This window comes from Balaenoptera borealis, assembly GCF_965194805.1.
Source record: "Balaenoptera borealis genome assembly, chromosome: 11".
Classification (NCBI taxonomy): Eukaryota; Metazoa; Chordata; class Mammalia; order Artiodactyla; family Balaenopteridae; genus Balaenoptera; species Balaenoptera borealis.
Genome location: NC_138868.1, coordinates 12,150,360 through 12,176,882, shown reverse-complemented (window position 1 = coordinate 12,176,882; position 26,523 = coordinate 12,150,360). Strand labels below are relative to the sequence as shown.

General features: G+C 43.1%; 1 protein-coding gene across 1 annotated transcript; it reads right to left on the bottom strand.

Annotated features, from left to right (window-relative positions):
• Nucleotides 1-1,098: 1,098 nt before the first annotated feature.
• Nucleotides 1,099-21,891, bottom strand: LOC309605891 (uncharacterized protein; the record flags this gene model as incomplete). The annotated part of the gene is made up of 5 exons (XM_082342208.1): nucleotides 1,099-3,834; nucleotides 7,007-7,127; nucleotides 7,809-7,932; nucleotides 20,677-21,641; nucleotides 21,861-21,891. 5 exons carry the CDS (start codon nucleotides 21,889-21,891, stop codon nucleotides 2,907-2,909), a joined length of 2,169 nt encoding a protein of 722 aa, XP_082198334.1. The 3' UTR covers nucleotides 1,099-2,906.
• Nucleotides 21,892-26,523: the final 4,632 nt, after the last annotated feature.

Sequence of the window (26,523 nt, the reverse complement as noted above, 5' to 3'; positions counted from 1 at the left end):
TTGGCTCTTAGGGATCTTTTGTGTCTCCATTAAAATTTTAAGATTTTTTGTTCTAGTTCTGTGAGAAATGCCACAGGTAATTTGATAGGGATTGCACTGAATCTGTAGATTGCTTTGGGTAGTATAGTCATTTTCACAACATTGATTCTTCCAATCCAAGAACATGGTGTATCTCTCCAACTGTTTTTGTCATCTTTGATTTCTTTCATCAGTGTCTTATAGTTTTCTGAGTACAGGTCTTTTACTTCCTTAGGTAGGTTTATTACTAGGTATTTTATTCTTTTTGTTGCACTGGTGAATGGGATTGTTTCCTTACTTTCTTTTTCTGATCTTTCATTGTTAGTGCATAGGATAGTTAGTGCATAGTGCAAGAGATTTCTGTGCATTAATTTTGTATCCTGAAACTTTACCAAATTCATTGATTAGCTCTAGTAGTTTTCTGGTGACATCTTTAGGATTTCCTATGTATAGTATCATGTCACCTGCAAACAGTGACAGTTTTACTTCTTCCTTTCTAATCTGTATTCCTTTTATATCTTTTTCTTCTCTGACTGCTGTGACTAGGACTTCCAAAACTATGTTGAATAATAGTGGCGAGAGTGGACATCCTTGTCTTGTTCCTGATCTTAGAGGAAATACTTCCAATTTTTCACCACTGAGAATGATGTTTGATGTGGGTTTGTCGTATATGGCCTTTATTATGTTGAGGTAGGTTTACTCTATGTCCACTTTCTGGAGAGTTTTTATCATAAATGGGTGTTGAATTTTGTCAAAAGCTTTTTCTGCATCTATTGAGATGATCATATGGTTTTTCTCCTTCAATTTGTTAATATGGTGTATCACATCGATTGATTTGCATATATTGAAGAATCATTGCATCCCTGTGATAAATCCCACTTGATCATGGTGTATGATCCTTTTAATGTGTTGTTGGATAATGTTTGGTAGTATTTTGTTGAGGATTTTTGCATCTATATTCATCAGTGATATTGGTCTGTAATTTTTTTTTTTTTATTGTATCTCTGTCTGGTTTTGGTATCAAGGTGATGGTGGCCTCGTAGGAGGAGTTTGGGAGTGCTCCTTCCCCTGCAAATTTTTGGAAGAGTTTGAGAAGGGTGGGTGTTAGCTCTTCTCTAAATGTTTGGTAGAATTCACCTGTGAAGCCATCTGGTCCTGGACTTCTGTTTGTTGGAAGATTTTTAATCACAGTTTCAATTTCATTACTTGTGATTGGTCTGTTCATATTTCCTATTTCTTCCTGGTTCAGTCTTGGAAGGTTGTGCTTTCTAAGAATTTGTCCATTTCTTCCAGGTTGTCCATTTTATTGGCATAGAGTTGCTTGTAGTTGTCTCTTATGATGCTTTGTATTTCTGTGGTGTCTGTTGTAACTTCTCCTTTTTCATTTATAATTTTATTGGTTTGAGTCCTCTCCCTCTTTTTTCTTGATGAGTCTGGCTAAAGGTTTATCAATTTTGTTTATCTTTTCAAGGAACCAGCTTTTAGTTTTATTTATCTTTGCTATTGTTTTCTTTGTTTCTATTTCATTTACTTCTGCTCTGATCTTTACGATTTCTTTCCTTCTACTAACTTTGGGTTTTGTTTGTTCTTCTTTCTCTAGTTCCTTTAGGTGTAAGGTTAGATTGTTTACTTGAGATTTTTCTTGTTTCTTGAGGTAGGATTGTATTGCTGTAAACTTCCCTCTTAGAACTGCTTTTGCTGCATCCCATAGGTTTTGGATCATCGTGTTTTCATTGTCATTTGTCTCTAGGTATTTTTTGATTTCCTCTTTGATTTCTTCATGATCTGTGTTCATCTCTGTCTGTTTGTTCTTTAATTCTTCTAGGTCTTTGTTAAACATTTCTTGCATCTTCTTGATCTTTGCCTCCATTCTTTTTCTGAGGTCCTGGATCATCTTCACTATCATTATTCTGAATTCTTTTCATGAAGGCTGCCTATCTCCACTTCATTTAGTTGTTTTTCTGGGATTTTATCTTGTTCCTTCATCTGGGACATTATCCTCTGCCTTTTCATTTTGTCTATATTTCTGTGATTGTGGTTTTCATTCTGCAGGCTACAGGATTGTAGTTCTTCTTGCTTCTGCTGTCTGCCCTCTCCATATTCTTTTTCATTATGATTTATTATAAGATATTGATTATAGTTCCCTGTGCTATACAGTAGGACCTTTTAGTTTATCTGATATGGTCTCACACTTAAAAAACATTGATGTACAAAAATTTGGTTTCATGGAGAAGTTTCCCCAGGGAAGAAAAGAACCCAATGGTCTGAATAACTGTTTGTGCCAGACCCCATGTAAGCCCATTTTATCTTCATGGGAACCTTATGATAACCAGTTGAGATGGGCGTTAGTGCCCCATTTCACTTGGGAAAACTGAGGGTCAGGGGGTTGTATACCTTGACTTGACATCACACAGTTGCCTAAAGAGAGAATCACTCAGAGGCAGCATAACTCAGGTGTGCCAAAGTCCATATTCTGCCCATACCACCTTATAATTCCATGATCTAGCCCCTCCTTATGACATATGGAATTTAGGAAAAACGGTGCCCATTGTCTGTTTGTAAGATGCACTTATCAGAAAAAGGCAATATAATGTATTGGTTGAGAACATGGTCTCTGGAGCCAGACTGCCTGGATTCAAATTCTGACTATGCTTCTTATTAGCTGTGTGACCTTGGGCCAGTTACTCAGCCTCTCTGTGCCTCAGATTCCTAAGGGATAATAATAGTATTTATTTCAACCTCTTGTTGTGAAGATTAAATGGATTGATATGTGAAAGGTATTTGAAATAGTGCTGGCACATAATTCCTTCTATCCAAGTGTTAATATTATTCATGTTTTATGTTGTCTCTACCATGTTATGGCTTAGGATAGAATGTTCCACTCTCTGTTAGGAAGGCAGCATGTCAAGGCATCTCCTCTTTAGAGCAGGCTTCACATCTTTATTCCTCAGGCTGTAGATCAGAGGGTTCAGCATGGAGATGATCACTGTGTAGAAGACAGACACGACCTTGTTCTGTTCCATGGAACTGTGAGAGCTTGGCTGGGCATACATGAAGGTGATGGTGCCATAGAAAAGGCAGATGACTGCGAGGTGGGAGGCACAGGTGGAGAGTGCTTTGCTCTGAGCCTTGAGGGAACGCATCCTGCAGATAGTCACCAGGATGTAGGCATAGGAGACCAGGATAATGGTGACGGTAAAGAGGATAATCAAGGCAGAAGATGAGAAGACAATGGCCTCAGCCTTGGCAATGTCTGCGTAGGCAATTTGGAGCACAAGGGGGACGTCATAGACATAGTGGTTAATGATATTGAGACCACAGTAGAGCGGCTTGAAGATGTACCCAGTCAGTAAAGCTGAATTGGCAACAGAAGCCATATAGGTGGTTGCCACTAGTTGGACACACAGACTTTGGGACATGATGGTGTGGTGGAGGAGAGGGTGGTAGATGGCAGCAAATTGGTCATATGCCATAATGGCCAGGAGCAGACACTCAGCAGTACCGTGGAGAGTCATGAGGGCCATCTGGACCACGCAGCCTGCAAAGGAGATGGACTGGCTTGAGGTGAGGAAGCTCTCCAGCAGCCTGGGGGTGCTTAACGTGGAGGAGGAGGAGTCTATGAAGGAGAGGATATGCAGCAAGAAGTACACGGGTCTGCGTGGGTCAGGGTGATCATGGCCAGGTTGCCTGTGAGGGTGACTGAGTAGATGAACAGGAAGGGTGCAAAGAGGATGCCCTTGAGCCCCGCCTGCTCTGTGAGCCCCAGCAGGAGGAACCAGGTGACGCGGGTGCAGTTCTTCCCTGTGGTGCCCGTCACTGCAGAGACACCAAGTAAGACATGCTTGTACCCTAGAGGCAGACCCTGGGGTCAGTGTCTGCAGCTCTTTTAATTCCCCCAGAATGGGCAGTGCTAGAGGAACTGGGTGGGGGGGGACACTGGCCTGAATTGATCACCTACTGTGAGTCATGTGCTAACTCATTTCCTAAACAGCTATTGAAACTTCATAATACTTTCTCATTTAAATATTATGCCCATTTAACTATTCACAATAGCCAAGACATGGAAACAACCTTAATGTCCATCGACAGAGGAATGGATAAAGAAGATGTGGTACATATATCCAATGGAATGTTAGCCATAAAAAAGAACGAAATAATGCCATTTGCAGCAACATGGTTGGACCTAGAGATTATCACACTAAGTGAATTAAATCAGACAGAGACAGATAGATAATATAGGATATCACTTACATGTGGAATCTAAAATATGACAAATGAACTTATCTACGAAACAGAAATAGACTCACAGACATAGAGAACAGACTTATGGTTGTCAAGGGGGATAGGGCAGGGGGAGGGATGGATTGGGAGTTTGGGATTAGCAGATGCAAACTATGAATAATCAACAAGGTCCTACTGTATAGCACAGGGAACTATATTCAATATCCTGTGATAAACTATAATGGAAAAGAGTATGAAAAAGAATGTATATATACGTATAACTGAATCACTTTGCTGTACAGCAGAAATTAATGCAACATTGTAAATCAACTATACTTCAATAAAATAAATTGTAAAAATGTATAGAACATAAAAAAAAACATTATGTCCATTTATATTTAGTGAGAGGATCAATTTGCCCAAGGTAAGAGATCTAGTACATAAAGAACGTGGGATTAGAACTCGGTCCAAGTAATAATCATATGTCTATTACATAGTTATAATAATTTTCTATTCCCCAAATTTCCTGTTCCATGGAGAACTGCATCACTAGTGAGTGCTGGAGGCCAGTATGTTGGTCCAGAGAGGGAATACGTGAAAGTGTTAATTTGTAATTTATTTGGGGGCAAAGGCTCCAACAGTACTAGTCCCCAAGGCCAGGGACACGGAAATCAGGCCTAATGTCATCATTAATATAAGGTGACTCAGTAGAGCAGTGATTTCTCCCAGTGTTGTAGGTTGAATTGTATCTCTCAGGAAGATTTGTTGAAGTCCTAACCGCTGGTACCTGTGACTGTTACCTTATTTGTAAATAGGGTCTTTGCAGAAGTAATCAAGTTGAATCATATTCGATTAGGGTGAGCCCTCAATCCAATATGACTGGTGTTCTTATAAGAAAAGAAAATGGAGATACAGGAGGTATGGGAGAATGCCATGTGAAGACACAGATACAGATGCAAGGTGGCCATGTGAAGACAGAAGCAGAGATTGGAGTGATGCTGCCACAAGCCAAGGATATCTGGGGCTTCTGGAAGCCAGAAGAGACAAGGAAACATCCACCCCTTGAAGCTTCTGAGGGAGCACATCTCTGCCAACACCTTAATTTTGAACTTGTAGCCTCCAGAACTACGAGGGAGTATATTTTTCTTGTTTTAAGCCACACAATTTGTGGTACTTTGTTACAGCAGCCCTAGGACACTAATACACCCAGCTGGGGACACTCCTGGCTATTGATACAGGCCTCCTGAGCAGTTGTCAGGAGACTGGGTTTTCTTTTTTTCTTTTTTTTGGCCGTGCCACATGGCATGTGGGATCTTATTTCCCTGACCAGGGAGCAGTGGAAGTGCAGAGTCTTAACCACTGGACCGCCAGGGAAATCCCTGAGACTGGGCTTTCAGATCTCTCTGTATTACAGAGCTAATAATACAAGGGGAGAAAATTAAATGCAATAAATTAAAACAAAGTCGTTTATTATTTACCACTAACTAAGAAAAATATTTGTATGGGAGAATAGGCAGCTACATTAAATATGAAAACTCCAGTTCGACAAAACCATGACCAAAGAACCAAAGTCTTGTGTTTTAGCTATAAATAACTGAAGGCAGTAGGACATGCCAGATTTGTGGTATTGGGGTCCAGTGCAGGGCATGGTTCTGAAGGCAGAACTGGAGGTGAGCTCTTTCACCAGAGAGCACAGGTCAGAGTGTTCACACGCCTACATCCCTAACCTCCCCAGAGGGGCCCTCATGTTTATATACGTTTTCTCAGCTGTTGTCATGTTCCCAAGAATTTGCCTCTAAGCATCCTCGCTTTTTGGGTTTTCAGATAACCAAAGCTGCTGTTCTGAGGGGAAGCCCTTGTATGGGATACTGGCCAGGGTCTGCTGTCATTGGTTGGACGTCATTGGTTGGACATCAGTTCTGATTGGTTGAGTGTAGGTTCTGATTGTTGGAGCATCTGTTCTGGTTGGTGCCCATGGCGTTCTGGTTGTTAAACGTTTGGAATTCTATATCGTCTGGATGAGGCTGAGAACAAAGGAGGAATAAGGCAGGGCCTCTTCAGAGTATCTCAGGATAGCTAGAAATAGGTGGTGTCTGGTCAAAGCTGGTAATATGGCTTTGTGCTATCAGTACCTATTGGCAACTCAGCCTCTTGAAATATAAGAAGTATGTACAGATTTTACCTATGGAGAACACCAGTGGGGATGCTTCTTCTCTGCTCATGATGTTTCCTTTCTTAAAGAGGGGTATCCATTGTGTAATACACCTCACCCCCTCTTCTCCTGGAGGAGGGATGCCTTTTGTGATCAATGGGTTTGGGTTAAGGCACTGAATGTGTGTAGTTCTGCTTTGCTCTCTTCTTTGCTCATTGGAAGCACAGGTTCTGCTCTGCTCTATTTCTCTGTAATGTAGACCTTAAAACTAGGTCATTGTCTGTCTAATTTTTAAGAAGACAATTTACAAGGATGAGTCATGTTCTGCAGTACCAAGTTGCATCAGTGATGCAGGTGGTATTTTGCTCTCTGTCTGCCTTGCTTCTACCTCGTCTCTCTTAATTGGTTCAGAATTAGCATAGAGAGGAGAGATGTTAGTTATTGTGGTCCTTAAAGACCTCAGCACAGAGAAAACCAGAAGGAAGCTGGCAGGGGTGCTTTGCTTGGCCTGTCTCTTCAATAATTCCATGATCTGGGCTCACTCATCTCTAGCACACTGATAGAGTTAAGGGGTGAGTTGGCTGAAACAATGGGTGTGATTGAACCCTGGAGGACCTGGATTGACAGTAATAAATTCCTGGATGAGAAAGCAGGACAGCCTCCTCCAGTTCCTCTGCTAAGATGTTGATGAGGGGCTGCCATGGCAATGAGAGTGCATGAATGACAATGAAGTGTCCTGACATGAAAGAAAAGAGAAGGCTTATCAAGGTCAGAATAGGGGTGGCTCATGAAGGTGGATGTCATCTCAAGATGAGAAAGTCCCTGAGAGTTTCTGAAGATCTCCTGTTCCCATGGATACCTTACAGAGCCAAGGATGGGTTCCACTTCTCTCTCTGACACCTCTGCTCTTTCCTTGGGTACAGGAACTTGCCACTTTTGGCTATAACTTTAATTGCTTGATATTTGTGTGTAAAGTACAGTGATCAGTAGTTTGGAGTTTCAACTAATTTCATAAACAATTTTTTTTTTTTAAATTTTGGCCATACTGCACGGCTTGTGGGATCTTAGTTCCCTGACCAGGGGTTGAACCCGTGCCCGCAGCAGTGAAAGTGAGGAGTCCTAACCACTGGACCACCAGGGAATTCCCAATAAATAAATTTCTTTTGATAGAAAGAGCTTTAGTGAATGGGTGAAGAAACGAGTTTTCAGACCCCCAGGGTTAGTCCAGGTACTATTTATTCCTTGCCTTTTAAAAATAAACATTTACTGGGAATTCCCTGGTGGTTCAGTGGTTAGAACGTCATGCATCCACTGCAGGGGGCGCAGGTTGGATCCCTGGTCGGGGAATTAAGACCCCGCATGCCACGGGGCGTGGCCAAAATAAATAAATAAATAAATACAATAAACATTTACTAACCAGTACTGGTCACTGTTAACCATGAGGAAATACTGCTCAGCTCCTGGAGGACTGGCCTTGAGAGCAGAGTCCTATAAGTGGAGAGCTGCTGGAGGAGTTTAAGCAGGATGGTGACATGGTCAGCCTAAGGTGTTAAAATGAATTCAAGGGAAGTTAGACAGGAGGCAGGGAGCTACATTAGGCAGCTGACCACAGTGGCCTTGGCTGGGATAGTGTTATTTATTGACTCACAAATAATCAAGTCCCATTATTAGGACTGGAGACACAATGGTGACCAATGTAGATGAGATCCTTGCTCAAAGAGAGAGTGAAGGGGCTTCCCTGGTGGCGCAGTGGTTAAGAATCCGCCTGCCAATGCAGGGGACACGGGTTCGAGCCCTGGTCTGGGAAGATCCCACATGCCGCGGAGCAACTGGGCCCGTGAGCCACAATTACTGAGCCTGCGCGTCTGGAGCCTGTGCTCCGCAACAAGAGAGGCTGTGATAGTGAGAGGCCCGCGCACTGCGATGAAGAGTGGCCCCCACTTGCCACAACTGGAGAAAGCCCTCGCACAGAAACGAAGACCCAACACAGCCATAAATAAATAAATAAATAAAATTTAAAAAAAAAAAAAAAAAAGAGAGAGAGTGAAAAGATTAGGGAAATAGCTGGGAGATGGGTTTATCAGTACTTGCTCATTAATTGGATATGTGTGCTGAAGGGCAGTCAAGGATGACATCCAGGGTCCTCATTTGGGTAATGGGGTGAACAATGGTGTCATTCACTCTAACAGGTAACAGGTTTGAGGAGGAATGTGGTAAGTTCCATTTTTGATAGCATTTGGGAGAGCCCAATACACAGGTCCAGGAGACAGGTTGCTCTACCATTTTGAAGCTTAGCAGAAAGTTCTGCATAGGAGATGGAAGCTTGAGAGTTGACGGACATATTCAGTCATTCAGAATATGTTTATTGTGCATCCACTGTGTGCTACGCACAGAGTGGGAAGTAAGGAGCCAATGGTAAGGAGTGAACAGACGTAGTGCCCACTCTTGTGGAATTTAGAAATAATCACACAAATTATTGAAAATTGCAACTGGAGCAATAACTCCAACATGGAGGTACTTAGTGCTATAAGCCTGAAACTTTGACCAGAAGACCAAGGACGTTTTTCCCCAGGAAGAGTTTTTCATAGGAGAGAAGAGTGGGGACAGCCTATGCAAAGGCCCTGAGGTCTGAGCAAGCCTAGAGAGGAATAAGAGCTGAATAAAGGGCCAGTGCTGGTAGAGGGCAAAGAGGGAGAGTGTGCAAGCTGAGGCCAGCAGGCAGGCAGTGCTTTGTAACATTTATTGAGTGCTTTCTGTGTATCAAGCACTATTCTAAACACCATTAATTTCATTTAATCCTCTCAACAACCTTATGAGATGTACTACTGAAATCTCTATTTTACATATGAGGAAACCAAGGCACAAAGAAGTTAAGGGACTTGCCCAAAGGCTCAGCTATAAGTGGCAGAACTGGGGTTTGAATTCAGGTGGTCAGGTTTAGAGCCTACACTGTTATTATCTAGTACCCGAGACTATGTTAAGGATTTTTTTTTTTTCTGGGATGCCATAAAAAAATTTTAACCAGGGAGATGATATGGCCATATTTGCTTTTTGATAAGATCACTCTAAATTCAGTTGTGGGGAAATGATTGGAGGAGGGCCAATAGATGGGGGAGATTTGTTGGGAGGATGTTGAAATCATCCAGGGGGGATTCATAGCTTAAACTAGAGGGGTGGAGGATAGTGGAGACAGACAGAGGTAAATGGATTCAAGTGATGTTTGGCTGTAAATATGTCAGGATTTGGTGATGGGCTGAAGATGCCAGTGTGAGGAGGAGAGTAGTGTCAGGGAGAACTCCAAGGTCTCTGGTGTACAAAGTAAAGCTCGTAGTTGAAGCTAACAGAGGATAGAATGTGAGCAGTAAAAGCCAAGAGGCCCCTGGGACTTCCCTGGCGGTCCAGTGGTAAAGAATCTGCCTTACAATGCAGGGGACGCAGGTTCCATCCCTGGTCAGGGAACTAAGATCCCACATGCCGCAGGGCAACTAAGCCGGCGCGCCACACCTACTGAGCTTGCATGCCTCAACTAGAGAGCCCGCGCGCCGCAAACTACAGAGCCCACGCGCTCTGGAACCCTTGCGCCACAACTAGAGAGAAGCCTGCCCGCCACAAGGGAAGATCCCCGCATGCCTCAACATAGATCCCACGTGCAGCAACTAAGACATGATGCAGCCAAATATAAAAAAAAAAAAAGGGCTTCCCTGGTGGCGCAGTGGTTGAGAATCTGCCTGCCAATGCAGGGGACACGGGTTCGAGCCCTGGTCTGGGAAGATCCCACATGCCGCGGAGCAACTGGGCCCGTGAGCCACAATTACTGAGCCTGCGCGTCTGGAGCCTGTGCTCCGCAACAAGAGAGGCCGCGATAATGAGAGGCCCGCGCACCGCGATGAAGAGTGGTCCCCACTTGCCGCAACTAGAGAAAGCCCTCGCACAGAAACGAAGACCCAACACAGCCATAAATAAATAAATTAAAAAAAAAAAAAGAAATACAACCAAATTAATTAAAAAAAAAAGCCAAGAGGTCCCTGGGTCCAACCCTAAGGAAATTAATTTCAACCTTACTGTGCACTGCTTCTGAGCTCCAATTTTTCCCCAGTCACCTCAGTGCAGGGGCTGATCAGATCTGAATGGTGTGAGCATGGTTCATGAGGAAGGGAGGATAAAGGAATCTAAGCCCCTACTGGTATTAGGATTCCACCTCTCAGCCCACTTACCTGTGGTTGAGCAGAGACCATCCATCCATGAGCCTTGTTTTTGCAGACCTCTTGGGGTGTTCCTCTCCCCTTTTCATTAATTGCCTCTGACCAGCTTTCTCAAGGGAACTTCTCAACCAGTTGTAACAAAGCTGGGAAGACTCCCGTCTTAAGTTTCATCTAGTTTTTTTCATCATGACCGCTAGAGTTAAGAAATGTGCCAGTGGGAATTTGTGACTGGTCCTCCCAGGAGCAGTCCTAGAACTGCAGGTTGTTTCCAAGGTATGCTGGAGAGGTCTTGGGGAGGGTTGTCTGGGAACCCCTGAGGAGCAGGGATTCGCCATCAAATGCCAGGACAGATGCCCTTCATTTACAGTGTCCATCCCTGGTGGGCCTGTCTTCAGGTTACTGAGACTCAAAAGGCCGAGATGTGCACAGGGACACAAGTCCACATAATCCCCAGGTCTCACAAGAAATGACTGAAAGTGATAATGACATCAACATATGTGCCCTCTTTGATGGTCTAGATGTGACTTCCCCAATTGTTATTTCCTTTGATCCTCAGAATGTCCCTGGGAAACAAGCATGTATATTTGCTATAAATATACAATAATGGGATTATATCATATTTGCTTTATTCACTTAACAATATTGAAAATACATCTCTCCACCTAAAAAAAAAACCATAATTCTTCCCACCTACAAAATAGCTCTATTGTCTTTGTAAAAATAACACATGCTAGTTGTAAAAAATTTAAACAACACAGAAAAGAACCAAGAAGAGAGCAGAACATCATCTAAAATCCTGCCACCACAGAAAATGGACATTGGTGAGTGTTCGTGTTATAAATTTCTCAATGCAATCATGACCATGATTTCCCATAAACAGAATCAAACAGAGTTACACTACACAAGATATTCTGTCATTTACTTTCTCACTCATGCCGTGGGCATTTCCCTATATCAATCAATAAGTAATAGTCTACATAATTGTATTTAATCACTGCATGTTTTTTATTGTGTATGTGTGGCATCATTTACTTGTCCCCCTGGATTGACAATAAGGTATTTCCAACTTTTCACTGTTATAAATAACTTTGACAGACACCCTCAGATATGGGCCCTGGGGGGCCAAGTCCAGTGAGAACAGGATATAGAAAGCTTGCTTTTCCCAGGCCAGGAAGGAAGACGCTGGCTCACTCCTTGGGGACTCTGGCACCTTGGGTTTCCCCAATCCCAGGGGAAATCACCTCATAAAGCAAGAGGCCTTGTTCAGCAAATGACTTGTTTGGGTAAAAGAAATTCAGTCCCTAGACTACAGATCTGGGAGGGAGTCACAGCAGATGAGCGACTGGATTGCCCATGTTTCCTGCAGGTAAGAGGGGGTTTATTCACTTGGGAGAGACCTGCTGAATCTCGCCAGTAGAAGTGAAACAGTGCTGGGTCCTCTGACCTTTGCGCTGCATCCCAACCGGCACAAGGTGTCTGATGCATCTACCCCGCAAATGCCCCCTTCATGCCGCCAGTCCTCTACTCATGAATGCAATGTCTCCTTCATTGTGCTAGATTTTATTATGATGCCTAAGAGTCAGAGCTCCTCCCTGGAGCTCTCGGATAAGAATTCTTATCCATTCTCTTGCCTCACTTAAATTAAGCTTGGTCACATCACTAGGTGTGGCCCCGTGAGTGTGAATGGAAGTGATTTGTGCCCTCTCTGAGCATAGATGCCTCAGGAGCCAACCCGTGGTCTCCCATATCCCCTCTCTTCCCTCTGCTATGACACCAGCCATGTCCAGGATATAGGGGCTTCTCTTACATGAGCCTGAATCTTGGAATGAAAAGGAGAAGACTCACTACTGACTCATGATAGACGTGAACACGAGTGAGAAATACACTTTCTGCTGCTGTGAGCCAATGAGATTTGGGTATTGTCTGTTAATACAGCAGCCTCAGCTGCCTGATATCTTCTTCCAGGGAAAACTTCTTCTCTTGGCTGTGACCCCAGTTCTAGCTCATCTCTCCTAATTCAGATGGTCCATGCTTCTCGGGCCAGGATCCTTCCTGTTTCCTCTGAGAAGCCCTTTCTTCACACTTGCTGAGCCAGCATCTAGCTAATTGACCTAAGGCAATTTTTTAAAACTGTTTTGACTTTTAGTTAAAAACATTTTTTATGAGATATAATTGACGTACAACATTCTATTAGTTTTAGGTGTACAACATAATGATTTGATATTTGCATATACTGAGAAATGATCACAATAAGTCTAGTTAACATCTGTCACCATACGTAGTTACAATTTTTTTTCTTGTGGTGAGAATGTTTAAGATCTACTCTCTTAGCAACTTTCAAATATGCAAGACAGTATCATTAACTGTAGTCACCATGCTGTGCATTACGTCCCCATGACTCATTTATGACAATTCATTTTTTTAACATGAGAAGGTTCTAGTTGTTAGTAGCAGGTTCTATACAACCCCATTCTTTCAAGCCTGATTGACAAGTGATATGAGCACTTCTTCAGCTGAAACTATTTCTCTATTAACTATCTCTGCTCACTTTGTGGGGTGAGATGGGAGAAACACACAGCACTATAGCCCAGGCTTAATGTCACTGGTGGGAGGAAGTGAGGTGAAGTTCAGTTTCCATGGGAACAGAATAGCGTCTCACGGTAGTTTAAAAAAAAATAAATTGAACTTGAGCTTGGAGATCATCTATATCCACATAGTTTAACTATTGGGACTGAGAGCTGAGACTTCCTATTTGGCAACATGACTTAGCTAATTGTTCCCAGAAATTCAGGCCTAGGAAGATATGATTGTAAACCAATAAATAACTTCACTGTTTGCTTCATGAAATTCCTGCAGGCCAATTTATCTGAACAAATAGTTTGCTTCTCTAGGCAAACCTCTCTCCTATTAAGACAATAGATCACTCACTTGGGTAAATAATTTTCTCAACAAACAGTAGTTTACTTACCAAGATTTGCTTTCAGGCCCTTCCCCCTTGTATCTGTCAATCCTAAACTATAATGTCACAGACTTTGTCCAGTCCTGATCTGCTCCTTGATGTGGAAGATCCACCTTAAACCACTTGAATCCAGACCCCCAAAATCTATAAATATTTTCCATTTATTTCCTCCTATTGAGAACTACTAAGATTCTGTATCCTCTCTTATTATAGTAAGTCTAATAAACTTAGCTTTGGCCAAGGAACAGGTTTTCTGGTGGTGTTTCAAAAAGTTATCAATTGACAATCCATTCTTTACTCAGGGTGACTTGGGAGCATTTTGCTTCCTGTTTTTGGGGGAGACATTTTGCTTCCTGTTTTGGCCACCTGATAATTGAGAAGAAAAACAGAGTTACATTACCTGTAAGGCAGGTTACCCCATCAGTATATGTTTTATCAATACATAGGTTCATTGGTACTGCCAAGTGGGTTCAGATTTCGTGTGAATACCAGGACCGGAAATGACATTCCTTAGATCATATTTTCTAAATACTTCCTTTTGCACAAGGAAAAATTGAGATCCTGTTTCAATAGACCCTTCACTGATTTGGGGGACAGATGCTACTTTAAGCAACGTCACTCCTTCTCCAAGCGCCCCATTTATGATTCAATTGGTGAATCACTGCTTGTCTACTCTTGAAACCAGCCTGGACTTGCCTTGGAAGAAAAAGTGGCTTCATTATTTGTTGTGACTCACAAAGAAACTCTTCACTAGCATTAAGATGGAACTCAGGAAGGGGATGTTGGAGAGGTAACTGGCTTAGGAAATTGGGGCTTCCTTTCGTGGCAAAAGGAGTGGGGCCAGAGCAGTGGCACCAAGGGCCCTTTCATTTCCTAATTTTTCCTGCCCCTTCTATCCCGTTTCTTTTTTCCTCTTCCAAGTGGCTCTTCAGGTGCTCTGTAGGAACTGAAAACTCCTGGTAGGAGTCAAGACTCTATGGGATTAATAGAAAAGCTGGGCCTTGGTGGGAAATAGGGAGAAGTTCTCTGGATTTTTTGGAAGCAGTAGAAAAGTAAACTTGTATAATTTTCTGCAAAAACCCAAGGGGTTTTAGACATTAGAGTAGAGCATAGGCTTTGGAATCAGCTGGACCTGAATCTGCCATTGAACTATATTTGACCCTAGATTTCTTGGACTCTCAGTTTTCTCATATGTGAAATAGGCATAACCTACTCATAGAATTGTTATGAGGGTTAAATGAAATAGTGTGTTATGTGGTGCCTCCCAGAATTCTTGGCACATAATATATGTTCAATAAATATTAGCTATTAATGATCATTATTGGGCAAATGCCTCCTTCAGGGAGCAGAGTGGTTCATAAAGTCCCGAGCCTTATAGAATAACAACAACTGGTATTCTTTTTATCTCCTGCCGTCTAAAAGCCGAAAATCCAAAGAGGAAGAGGTGAAATATATATAAATACATATGCCTTAATTAATATGCCCTGATTAACTACCCAGCACTGTTCTAGGCTCAGTGGGGGATGAAATGAAATATGAGCTTTGGTTCCTGCTTCAGAGAGCCTGCAGTTTAGTTGGGGAAGCGAGATACACAGCCAGATAACAATGGTGAGCAGAGTTTGTAGGAATGTAACTCTGCGGGAATAATTCAGCACCGTCCCAGTGACAAATGTGCTTGTGTCTGTATGCTGTCCTGGGAGTGGAGAGCTCATGAAAAAAAGAGGCTGGCGAGGAAACAGGTGCTGGAACAGAGTACGCTTCACTGCAGCCTCTGAAGTGCTGTCTTTGGCCACTGTCTCTTATCAGGGGCAATAGAGATGTGGAGGAGAGGTCAAGGTCAGGTGCCAGAATAGGAGAGGATGGGTGTTTAAAAGAAGCTTAACTCCAAACAAATTTTGTACATAAGCAGGAGTCTGGAGGGATCTGAAATACCCCTTTCTGAGTCTGGCTCCTCACAAGTTAGGTTTGACTTCCAATGGCCTTAAGGACAAGGAATCTGATATTTGTCTTGCCCCCAAGGGTACCACCTATTGGTCTAACTTTGTGTCTGACCCTGATTTCACTCATGATGCTGCCTTTCTTATCTTGACCTGGGTTTTGAAATCTTATCCTTCTTCTCCTGGTATTTGGCTTTTGACTCATCCTTGGTTTAGAGTTACTCTGCTCTGCAAGATCTGATTACTTGGCTCTGTCCTGCTACAGAACCACAGGGTTTAGCCCATTGTCTTGAGACTTTGAGAGCTTGGCTGAGCATATATGAACACGATGGTGTCATTGAAGAGGGAGATGACAGTAAGATGAAAGTCACGGATGGAGGGAGCTTTGCTTTGGGCTTTCAGGGGATGCATCCTTCTGACCATGACTAGGAAGACAGTGACAATGGAGAGGGTAAGCAGAACAATGGAAGAGGATGACCTCAGCCTTGGCAACGTCAGCACAGGTAAGTTGGAGGTTAGGCAGAGAGGCAGAGGTTGCAGAAGTACTGATTAACGATGCTGGAGCCACAGAAGAGCAAAATGAAGATGACATTTTGCATGACCACATCAGTGATACCAGCAGCCAATGCCCTTTTAATGCCCAGAATGAATAATCCTAGAAGAAGTGGGGAAGCTGGTGTCGAGTGATCATCTACTATAAACCATGCTATATGCTAAGCCTTTTGCCATATAAGTATTTAATCTTTACACAACTTGCTTGTTTACAAATTAAACTAGATTGTACATGGCAAAACCAGATTCAGATACCAGTCCTGTCTGATTCCATGACTCACATAACTTCTGTTTCACCTTATGCTCTCATGAATCTACAGTCTTCTGTCTCAGGATTTCTGGTTCATAGGGAAAGAGAAAGAAGGAAATTTGGGAGAGTGATTGGGTGGCTAAGGAGGTAGATTAATTACCCAATAGGTCTGGGTTGTATTTAGGAGCATGTGACTTCTCAGTGACAGCTGGGCCTGGGGAAGAGGGAATGAGGGGTGAGCATGGCAAGTGAGTTGGCTTTAACCACGGGTTGTGACGATCACACTGAGTGAAAACTCTGGCTTCCCCCAGGAGCTCCAATGTGGAGACTCAGTGCTGGGGCTGCCAGGGCAGCGACCCACATTTGGGCTGAATGTCTGAGCCCAACTCTTGTGACTGTGGAAGTCAGAAGCGGGAGAGGCATGAAGGCAACGATGTCAGATAGGAACCGCTAAGAAATTTTAAACATCCCATCCTGCCCGTAAGTTCTCAAGTCTGTCTCTGGTCTTCCTTCTTGCTTTGGTCTTCTGGGCACAGTTTGAGAGCCTGTCAGTTTTGCTCACATCACTTGTTTACTGACAACTTTGTAAATTGAGTGATTGGGTCATTTTTTATGAAGAATTGCAGTTTTGAGCTTCAAAGCGCATGTGAGTAGCACAGCAAACTGTCTGTTGGGTGCAATAGTAACACCCAAGGGAAGCCGCACTGTTCAGACCCTGAGGTCCTGAATCAGATACAGTGTTTATTGGGCATAGAGTTTTCTGGGTGATAATGACTCTGGAGGGCTGGCCTTGAAACTTCAGTCTCTCAAATTATCAAACATCATACTTTATGAGCATCTTAGAGTAGAAGAATGGGGTCTGAGATTGACTGGTACCCCTCCATGGGGCAAATTCATCTTTACAGAGCTTACCCACACACTGCCTATGAGCCAGGCTTGCTTCCCATCTAACTCAGCTTCTTGGGACTGGCCAGTTTCTCTGAGGTCCCGGAGAGGGTAAGGATGAAACGGGGTCTATCACACTGGTGGGGGGTGTGGACAGCATTCAGGATCCTGTGGAGAAGCAGGGTGGCCACACCCTAGCGGGATCCATGAATCTTCTGAAGGATATCTGCCCATCTCCCTCTCCTTGTAATACTAGTTGCCTCTGACCAGCTCCAGTTGGAGATGCCCTTAGACTGTCTTGGATTCTTTCTCCAAGGGAAGGCCCCTGTCTTATCTAATTTTGGCTCCTTCCATCCTGCCCCAAGTTGTCCCTGGAAGTGATGTCTGGAGAGACATCACACTTGGTAAGTGAAGTTATCAGCCGCTGGAGAGCTTGAGTTTTCCACTGAAGATCCCAGTGCCAGGGCCGACTCCCCACTTCATTTACAATGTCCCTCCCCCAAAGACTTTTAGGGTTAGTTTAAATGAGTTTGAGACCCTTGAGAACAAGATGAACATCCAGGAGATTCAAAGTGATTTATCCCCCTTTCCATCTGTAAACAGGAGATTTTAGGGATCATCTCTATTCTACATAGGACAGACCTGAGGCACAGCAAGGCTGACCAATTTTTCTCAGGTGATGGAGCCAGTCATTGGTAACAGTAAGCACTCATTCAACACTGACTGCTTGCTTGGACCGTGACCCCTTGTAGCCCAGTGCTTTGGCTGCCCTTCTGGGACCACAGACTGCTCTTCCTTTTAGCACCTGTGGCTTGATCTGCCCCTATCTTTGGCTTCACTTCCACCCCATGGAAAGTTCTAGATCTTCAGGTACTGGCTGGGCTCTGGGTGCTCTAAATATGTGTAAATAAAAATTTAGTTCAAATGCTCTTGAGAGAGGTAACTTTGACTTAATTTCCAACCAACATTCCTGTGACTCCTATTGGGTTCTATGCCAGATGGTTTTGGGTGAAGGGAGAGGGGAGGAGAGGGCTGGGCTCCATCTGGAGAGGGCAATATGTGGGGGGCTGAAGGAATTGGATGCCTTGTCTCTCTGGGGAAACTTTGCCATGTCACCAGCTGCTCCTGCGCTCACACCTCTGCTTTGTCTTCCCTCCATTCCTCTTAGGCTACTCACCTATCAATTTCTGGGGAACCTGTTCACTTCTTAGTCTGTGACTAGGTTGCCTAGGGCTGTTGGCAACACGTGCTCGGGAATTGGTGAAGTTAAGAAGCAGAGTCTGAGTTTACCAGGGCAGTGAAGGAGGGGTTGGCACCTCCCCTTCTCTGTTTCCTGGTCCTCTGCGTCTCCTTGGCCCTAAGGGAAATGATTATTTAAAGAAAACTTTCTCATTAAGCAAATGGCTTATTTTCATGAAAAGACTGCAGTTCCTAACTTCCTGAGTCTGAGCTGGAGTGTTGCGGAGGTGGTAGGAGACCAGCTGGAGCCTGCTCTAGCCTTAGTATGTGTGATGGTTAATTTTATGTGTCAACTTGGCTGGACAAAAGGATGCACAGATAGTTGTAAAACATTTCTCCGTGTGTCTGTGAGGGGTTTCCAGAAGAGATTAGCATTTGAATTGGTAGACTGAATAAAGAAGATGACCCTCAGCAATGTGGGTGGGCATCACCCAGTCGGTTGAGGGCCTGAATAAAACAAGAAGGCCAAGGAGGGGTGACTTTGCTGTTTTTATTTGAACTGGGACCTCCATCTTCTCCTGCTCTCAGATATTGCTTTTCTTGGTTCTGGAGCCTTCAGAATCTCACCACAACTTACATCAATAGCCCCCTGGTTTTTAGGCTTTTGTTCAGACTGAATTACAGCACTGTCTTTCCTAGTTCTCCAGCTTGCAGATGGCAGATTGTGGATCTCAGCCTCCATAACTGCATGAGCCAATTCCTATAATAAATCTCCTCTTATGTCTATCTATCCATATATATCCTGTTGGTTCTGCTTATCTGGAGAAGCCTAGTACAGTATGTTAAGAAAAATGACCTCAAACCTGTACATAAAGCCAGGAGGTGATTCCAATATCATCACTAAGCATTGATCAACAGGTTCACCCATGGATTAATTAGTTTTCTAGGAAAAAGTTTCACTTTGACATCTGTGAAGTTCCAGGTGAATGATTTATCTGACAGAGATGCAATTGCTTCTTTGTCTTCTTCACAGGCCTCAAGCCCAGCTGTATTGCCCTTAACCCAACCTGCCTATACTCCCCTATTTTCTTCCCCATCAGGATCTAAGATGGTCAGGTTTTGTTTTTCCCTCTTCCTCATTTATATCATCCACATTCTTAATCCCATGCTTTTTCTCCCTCCCTGGCTGATCCATAAACTGAAGTAATTCAGTGGATTAAGGAACTCAGAGTTAGAGGTAACCAGGCAAAGCATAAAACACATTTACAGCCCATCTCCTGTTACCTAGGATTCCCAGGTTGTCAGGGATGTGGGGACACTACCACACATGGAACAGCGTTCAAGCCAATTTTATTTGAATCCCCAAAAGATACTGAACTTCAGTTGACATCTGGGTTTCACAATAAATTCCACCTCCTTTTCCCCACTCTTAAATTAGTAAGACTGATTTCTGTTACAGTACAAGTAGGGTTTTGTCTAAAAACATAAAGGTAATTTGATTTTGATTGAAGAAAGTTGTATGGTCTTTCAGCCTTTAATTTTGTTTAATTGGCCATTTACATAGAAATAATAGTTCATTACTGCTTTAGAGCACATTTTGGGCCCTGGCTAATTGGAGCCTCCATTCTCTCCCACAAAGTCGAGTGACTACTATCTCCTTCCTGTACTCAAACACCACATGGATTATTTCTCCAATATCATGTATTCAGAAGGGCAACATTCCCTGTAGAGCCTTGTAGGGAAGGTTTCTCCTGTTGAAATATGTCATTTTCACTGTTTGGCATTCAATGATCCTTTCTATATTTGGGAACTCTCAAGACAGGAAGAATATAGAATATAGCTCCCACTTCTGAAGTGAAAGGAGGTCCTATTTCCACCTCTCAGGGCTTTGTACAACAGAAATGTGGATGTAGGAACTCAGTGGATGTAAGATATCCATGCTGGATGTAGTTAATATATCAAGAGATGTAGAATAGCTACGTTGCCAGACAGGTGAATGCTCCTGCTTAGGACTTGAACTTCAGGGAATGATGGGAAGGTCTAGGATCAGTTAGAGATGATACACAGTTGGATGCTATAGAGGGAGGTGTGGTGGCTAGTGCAGGTGGCTGTGTCCAGCCGCTGAGTTGTGTTGAAAGCTTGGGGCAGCAGTGCTAGCTGCAGCCATGGAGGATGCCCAAAGGTGATGCTTCCTATGGTGCTATCCTGCACAGACTACACTTGTGGCAGGCTCTTAGCTGTGCCTTGCCTCTCCTGGTTCTTGCCCTGGCTGGGTTCTCTAGGCTTCTCTTCTATCTTATGGGCTACCAGATACTTTTCTAACAAATTACTTTTCTGCTTAGGTTAAGAACCCTAACTTGTGCAGAGGCCTTGGCATCTTTATTCTTTAGGCTGTAGACCAGTGGGTTCAGAATGGGGATCACAATGGTATAGAACACAGAGAGGATCTTGTTACAGGCTGAGGCAGTTTCGGGGTTGGGTTGGACATATACAAGGAACACAGACCCATAGAAAAGGGAGAGGGCAGTGAGGTGGGAGGCACAGGTGGAGAAGGCCTTGCGCTGGGCCTCCAAGGACCTCATCCTACAGATTGTGACCAGGATGTAGGCATTTGAGACCAAGATGACTGAGATTGTGGGGACAGTGACCAAGGCAGAAAAGACGAGCAAGATGACATTGGCCATGGTTGTCTCTGAGCAGGCCAGTTGGAGCATGGGGGGGATGTCACAGAAGTAGTGATCAATGATGTTGGGACCACAGTAGGGCAAGATGAAGGCATTCCCTGTCTGAACAGCTGAAATGAACACCCCAGCAGCATAGGTGACCACCACCAGCTGGACACACATACGCTTGGACATGATGGTGTGGTAGACGAGAGGGTGGCAGATGGCCACGAATTGGTCATAGGCCATCATGGCCAGAAGCAGACACTCCCCTGTGCCATGGAGGATCATGAGGGCCATCTGGACCACACAGCCCACGAAGGAGATGGGCTGGTCAGTGGTGAGGAAGTTGATCAGCAGCCTGGGAGTGAACACGGAGGCGCTGCAGATGTCAAGGAAGGAAAGCACACTCAGGAGGAAGTACATGGGGGTGTGGAGGGTGGCGCTGGTGTAGATCACATCTATCGGGCCCAGGTTGCCCACCAGAGTCACAGAGTAGATCAGCAGGAAGATGGCAGAGAGGAGTTGAGTTGTTTTTGGTCTGCCCTGTTTGTGAGGCCCAGCAGGATGAATCCCTTCACTGTGGTGTGATTCTGACCCCAGGCCATCGAACTGGTGTGTTTCTCAAATGACAATGAAGAAGAGGAGGAGAAACAAGAATGGAGAAACAATACACTCTCATCAAAGAGGTAGCCTTTAACATCTACTACAAATGAAAAGTCACATCTATCTCTGAGTGGCAGATTGCTCTCCAAATCCCACAGCAATCCCATGATGTCACGATCATGCTTGTGTGCTCAGTGTTCCCTGTCTCTCTTAGGAGAATGTCTAAATTCTTTAACCTGCCAGATGTTCTCTTTGAAACACCTCCATGCTACCCTGCTCTCAGTTTACCCTCTAGCAATTCTGAAAAACTTACTTCTACAAACATACAATGTTATTGCAAATGTCTATGTCTTCATAAATTCAACATTTTCTTCTTGGAGTGTCCTTGGGTCTCTCCAAATCCAGCTTAGAGGTCTGTTCCCTTCCTCTCTCCCCTGAATTTCACAGATACTCCTTTAGTTGAATTAATAGCACCATATTTTAACATAAAGCCCATCCAATATTACTCAGCCATAAAAAAGAATGAAATAATGCCTTTGTAGCAACGTGGATGGACCTAGAGATTATCATACCAAGTGAAGTAAGTCAGAGAAGGACAAATACCATATGATATCGCTTATATGTGGAATCTAAAAGAAAATGATACAAATGAACTTACTTACAAAACAGAAATAGAGTCACAGATGTAGAAAACAAACTTATGGTTACCGGGGGGAAAGGGAAAGGGAGGGATAAATTGCAAGATTGGGATTGACATATACACACTACTATACATAAAATACATAATTAATAAGGACCTACAGTATAGCACAGGGAACTCCACTCAATACTCTGCAATGATCTATATGGGAAAATAATCTAAAAAAGAATGGAGATATATATATATACATATGTATAACTGATTCACTTTGCTGTACATCAGAAACTAACACAATATTGTAAATCAACTATACTCCAATAAAAATTTAAGAAAATGCCGATCCATCTTTCCTATTGCATTTTTTCACTCCTAGTAGGAGGAGAGTTACTTAATATCTCAATAATTTGTGCCCTGATATCTATCACAGTGCCTCATGTCAATGAATGAATATAAATTAATTATCAATTAGATAAGAAAGTCTTCCCACTCAGGTAATGTCAACTCAATCCTTTCAGTTGTTTTGGCCAAAACCTTCTAGCTATTTTTGACCTTTCCCCCCCCCGCCTCATTGAATCCCTCAGCAAATCATTTTAGCTCTACCTTCAAAATGTATACTGACTTCTCACCCTTTTTTGAGAGGCACCATACTATCTTGCTTGGGTTATTGCAACTGGTCTTAGCTGGTGTCTTGTTTCTTTCTTATGAGGAGCAGCCAGGGTGATTCTGTTAACACCTGAAAGTCAGAACCCTCACGATGGCCCTCAGAGCCCACTCTGCTAGGGTGGCCACTACTCTGATACTCTCTTTACCTCTCTGTCCTCTTCTCCTCCTCTAACCCTAACCTAACCCTGCTCTATCTACACGTCTCTCCTTACTCCTCTTAGGACATGCCAGGCATGATTCAGGACCTCTGTGCTAACCGGCCCCTACCCTCGCTTTGCTTCAGTTAGCTGCCACATGGCTCCTTCTCTCTACTCCTTTGAGCTGTGGCTCAAATGTCACCTGCTTGTGCAGCCCTCCCTAAGCACCCTATTTAAAGGAAACTCTCTCCTACTCCAGCACTCACTATTCCTCTTCTCGGTTTGATCTTTTTTTCCTCGTAGGACTGATTCTCTTCTAACATGCTATATACGCATGACTGATTAGTTTATGATCTCTGGAACAACTGGAACAACAACAAAAAGGGACATTAGTGGAAAAACTGATGAAATCTAAATAAAACCAATAGTTTAGTTAACAGTATTGTGCCAATTTTAATTTCTTATTTTCAATAGTTGTACTGTGGTCATGTAGAGAAAGATGGATGAAGGGTAGACAGGAACTCTCTGTACTATGTTTATATCTCCTCTGTAAGTCTAAATTCTTTTAAACTAAAATGTTGAAAAAAAAAAGAATTAGGTAAGAGTAGAATTGAAAGATGATGCACTGGGTTGTGAAACTCAATACCACTGGAAGCTGGGGCCTGCGGTACCTTGTTATAGCAGCAGAACCTGACTACAGGAGCTGGTTAACATGAAGGATGTGCTGAACACTCGAGGGAGGAAGACCCATGCTCCCCTCTTCCAGTCTTGAAGTCTTAGCCCAAATCACTGACTCCACAACCCTCATCTTGAATCTTGGACGATCATTTGTAACTCCAGTTGCTGTGGGAGCATCAGGATGAATCTTTTCAGAGGGGTGTATGCTTTGCACCCTGCATTGATAATTGTGTATAGGATCTATTTATAAGATGACAAGTTTATGTAACAATTATACTATTTAATATGAACTTGAATACATACTTGAATATATACATATTGCATCTGCATACTATTTAAGGTGCTTGAAACAATTAAGAGTATCTACTTAATTAGACTTGAAATATGGAGAATGATTAGCTAAACTGAATTAACTAAATCTATGTTTGATTAGGCTCTGCTAAAATGCAGAACATTTGATTTGTCAAAAATAAACATTTTGATTTAGTAATTTTCAGGAGTTGTTTAAATGTTTATGAAGGCACTTGAAGGGCTTGGAAATCAGATACATTAAATTTGTGATTGTAGTTTAAGAAGTTTAAGAGCATTTAATTAATCATGTTTTATAAATAGTGTTTAAATGTTTAGGAGAATTTGCTCCTGTAGGGTTTTTTTTTGTGACTTTACTTTGAATTATTTAAGAGAATTTGATTGTAAAACAGCACTTAAGTTATTTGGGGGAATTTAATCTGTTAGATTTTTGGGCAAAGGAAGCATTAACCAAAGATCAAGTGTGATTGTTTTAAATTTTTTTAAAAATTAATTAATTTATTTACCTTTGGCAGTGTTGGGTCTTTGTTGCTGACCACAGGTTTTCTCTAGTTGCAGCAAGCGGGGCTATTTGTTGTGGTGTGGTTGCTTCTCATTGTGGTGGCTTCTCTTGTTGCAGAGCACGGGCTCTAGGCACACGGGCTTTGGTAGTTGTGGTGCGTGGGCTCAGTAGTTGTGGCTCGCGGGCTCTAGAGCACAGACTCAGTAGTTGTGGTGCACGGGCTTAGTTGCTCCGCAGCATGTGGGATTTTCCCGGACCAGGACTCGAACCCGTGTCCCCTGCATCGGCAGGAGAATTCTTAACCACTGCGCCATCAGGGAAGCCCCGATTGTTTTAAATTTTAACAAACATTACTAGATATATAATTAAATTTATTATATTTAGAAATTGCATTTAATGGCCTAAGAAAAACTAAGTTCCAAATTTACAACTCAATAGAAAAATACTTGAAAAATAAAGAGTGGAAAAAAAGTGAGAATCTCAGCATCCCAATTCCGTAAGGCCAATTTCTCACCATAGGACAATGTAGATGCTCATTCAAGTTTATTATTATTATGATGTTAATCCACCAAGGAGTTTCAGGTATCAGCTTATTTTAGTCACACAATGTTTGGAGACTGTGTGACTCCAGTTGGTGGTCAACTTTTTAGACTTATCAACCAGTAAAGATCACAAATCCACAAAAAATAAATTTACAGATTAAGATATAATCAATTAATAAACGGTTTTAGATAATCCTTTCCATGTACAAAAGATCTGGACATTAAAAAAAGTTGCCTGTAACACAGCATATTGTGGGAGCTGAAATACTTGTGGATTTGAATGTACTGATGGGGAGAAACAAGAAGGAGCCACAGGACTGAGAACCTAATTCTCTGAGGAGTGGTGTTCAGGGAGTTCTCCCGGGAGCTACTCGATGGGGCTATGGTTCCAGTTCCACACTTGGTGATGTGACACTGGCAAGTCACTTGGAGAAAGCTGGGTCCTATGTACTCATCTTCGAAGTGCAAAGGACAAGTCTTGGCTGGGCTTTTGGGATTCAGAGATGGTAAAAACAGAGGTGCTTTGAAAAGAATGAGGTGCTTATAATAATCCTGGGTGATGGTGGAGGGAGGAAGAAATATTATGATGGAGGAAACAAATATTTGTTGAGCCTCTGCTCTGTGCTATTCTCCAGGCTAGGTGCTCCCCTCCATCCTGACCTCATCTGAGAGGTGAGTAACCTGCCTGAGGCCCCAAATGGATGAACTGATACTTGAAGCTGGATGACCATAGGGAGAGCAACTGGTATAATCCCCTCTTCATTGGGTAGGGAATCATAGCCTCAGGAAAGAAAGTAAATAACACAAGCTAGGGAAATTACTTAATGAGAATCAAGAGATAATATAGGGTAACCAGAGAAGAACAGTGACACCCAATAGTTCAGCCAGCCTAAATCAGATGTCTAAACCAGAAATAACTCGGGAGAACAGAACATGTCCTAAGTATAGTATGAGGTCCTTCCAAGAAGACTTTTTAAAGGAAGTAATTGTTCTCCCACCTGAAGTTTCTGGTCACAGATTCTAGCTCAGCCATCCAATTATAGGAGGATCCTAGACTCTCACCATTCACCCAGCCTCCGAGAGTGATCCAGGTGTGCAGAATTTCTGCCACCTGCAGAGGACTCAGACTGTCAGTTCTTTTTTTTTTTTTCTTTTTTAAATTTATTTTTGGCTGCATTGCATCTTCGTTGTTGTGCTGCACGGGCTTTCTCGTTGCGGAGCACAGGCTCCAGGCACGCGGGCTTCAGTAGTTGTGGTGCACAGGCTTATTGCTCCGCGGCATGTGGGATCCTCCCGGACCAGGGCTCGAACCTATGTTGCCTGCATTGGCAGGTGGATTCTTAACCACTGAGCTACCAGGGAAGTCCAGACTGTCAGTTCTTGACCTCAGTGGCAGGTCTCTTGGTTTCCACAAGGGAAATCAGGACC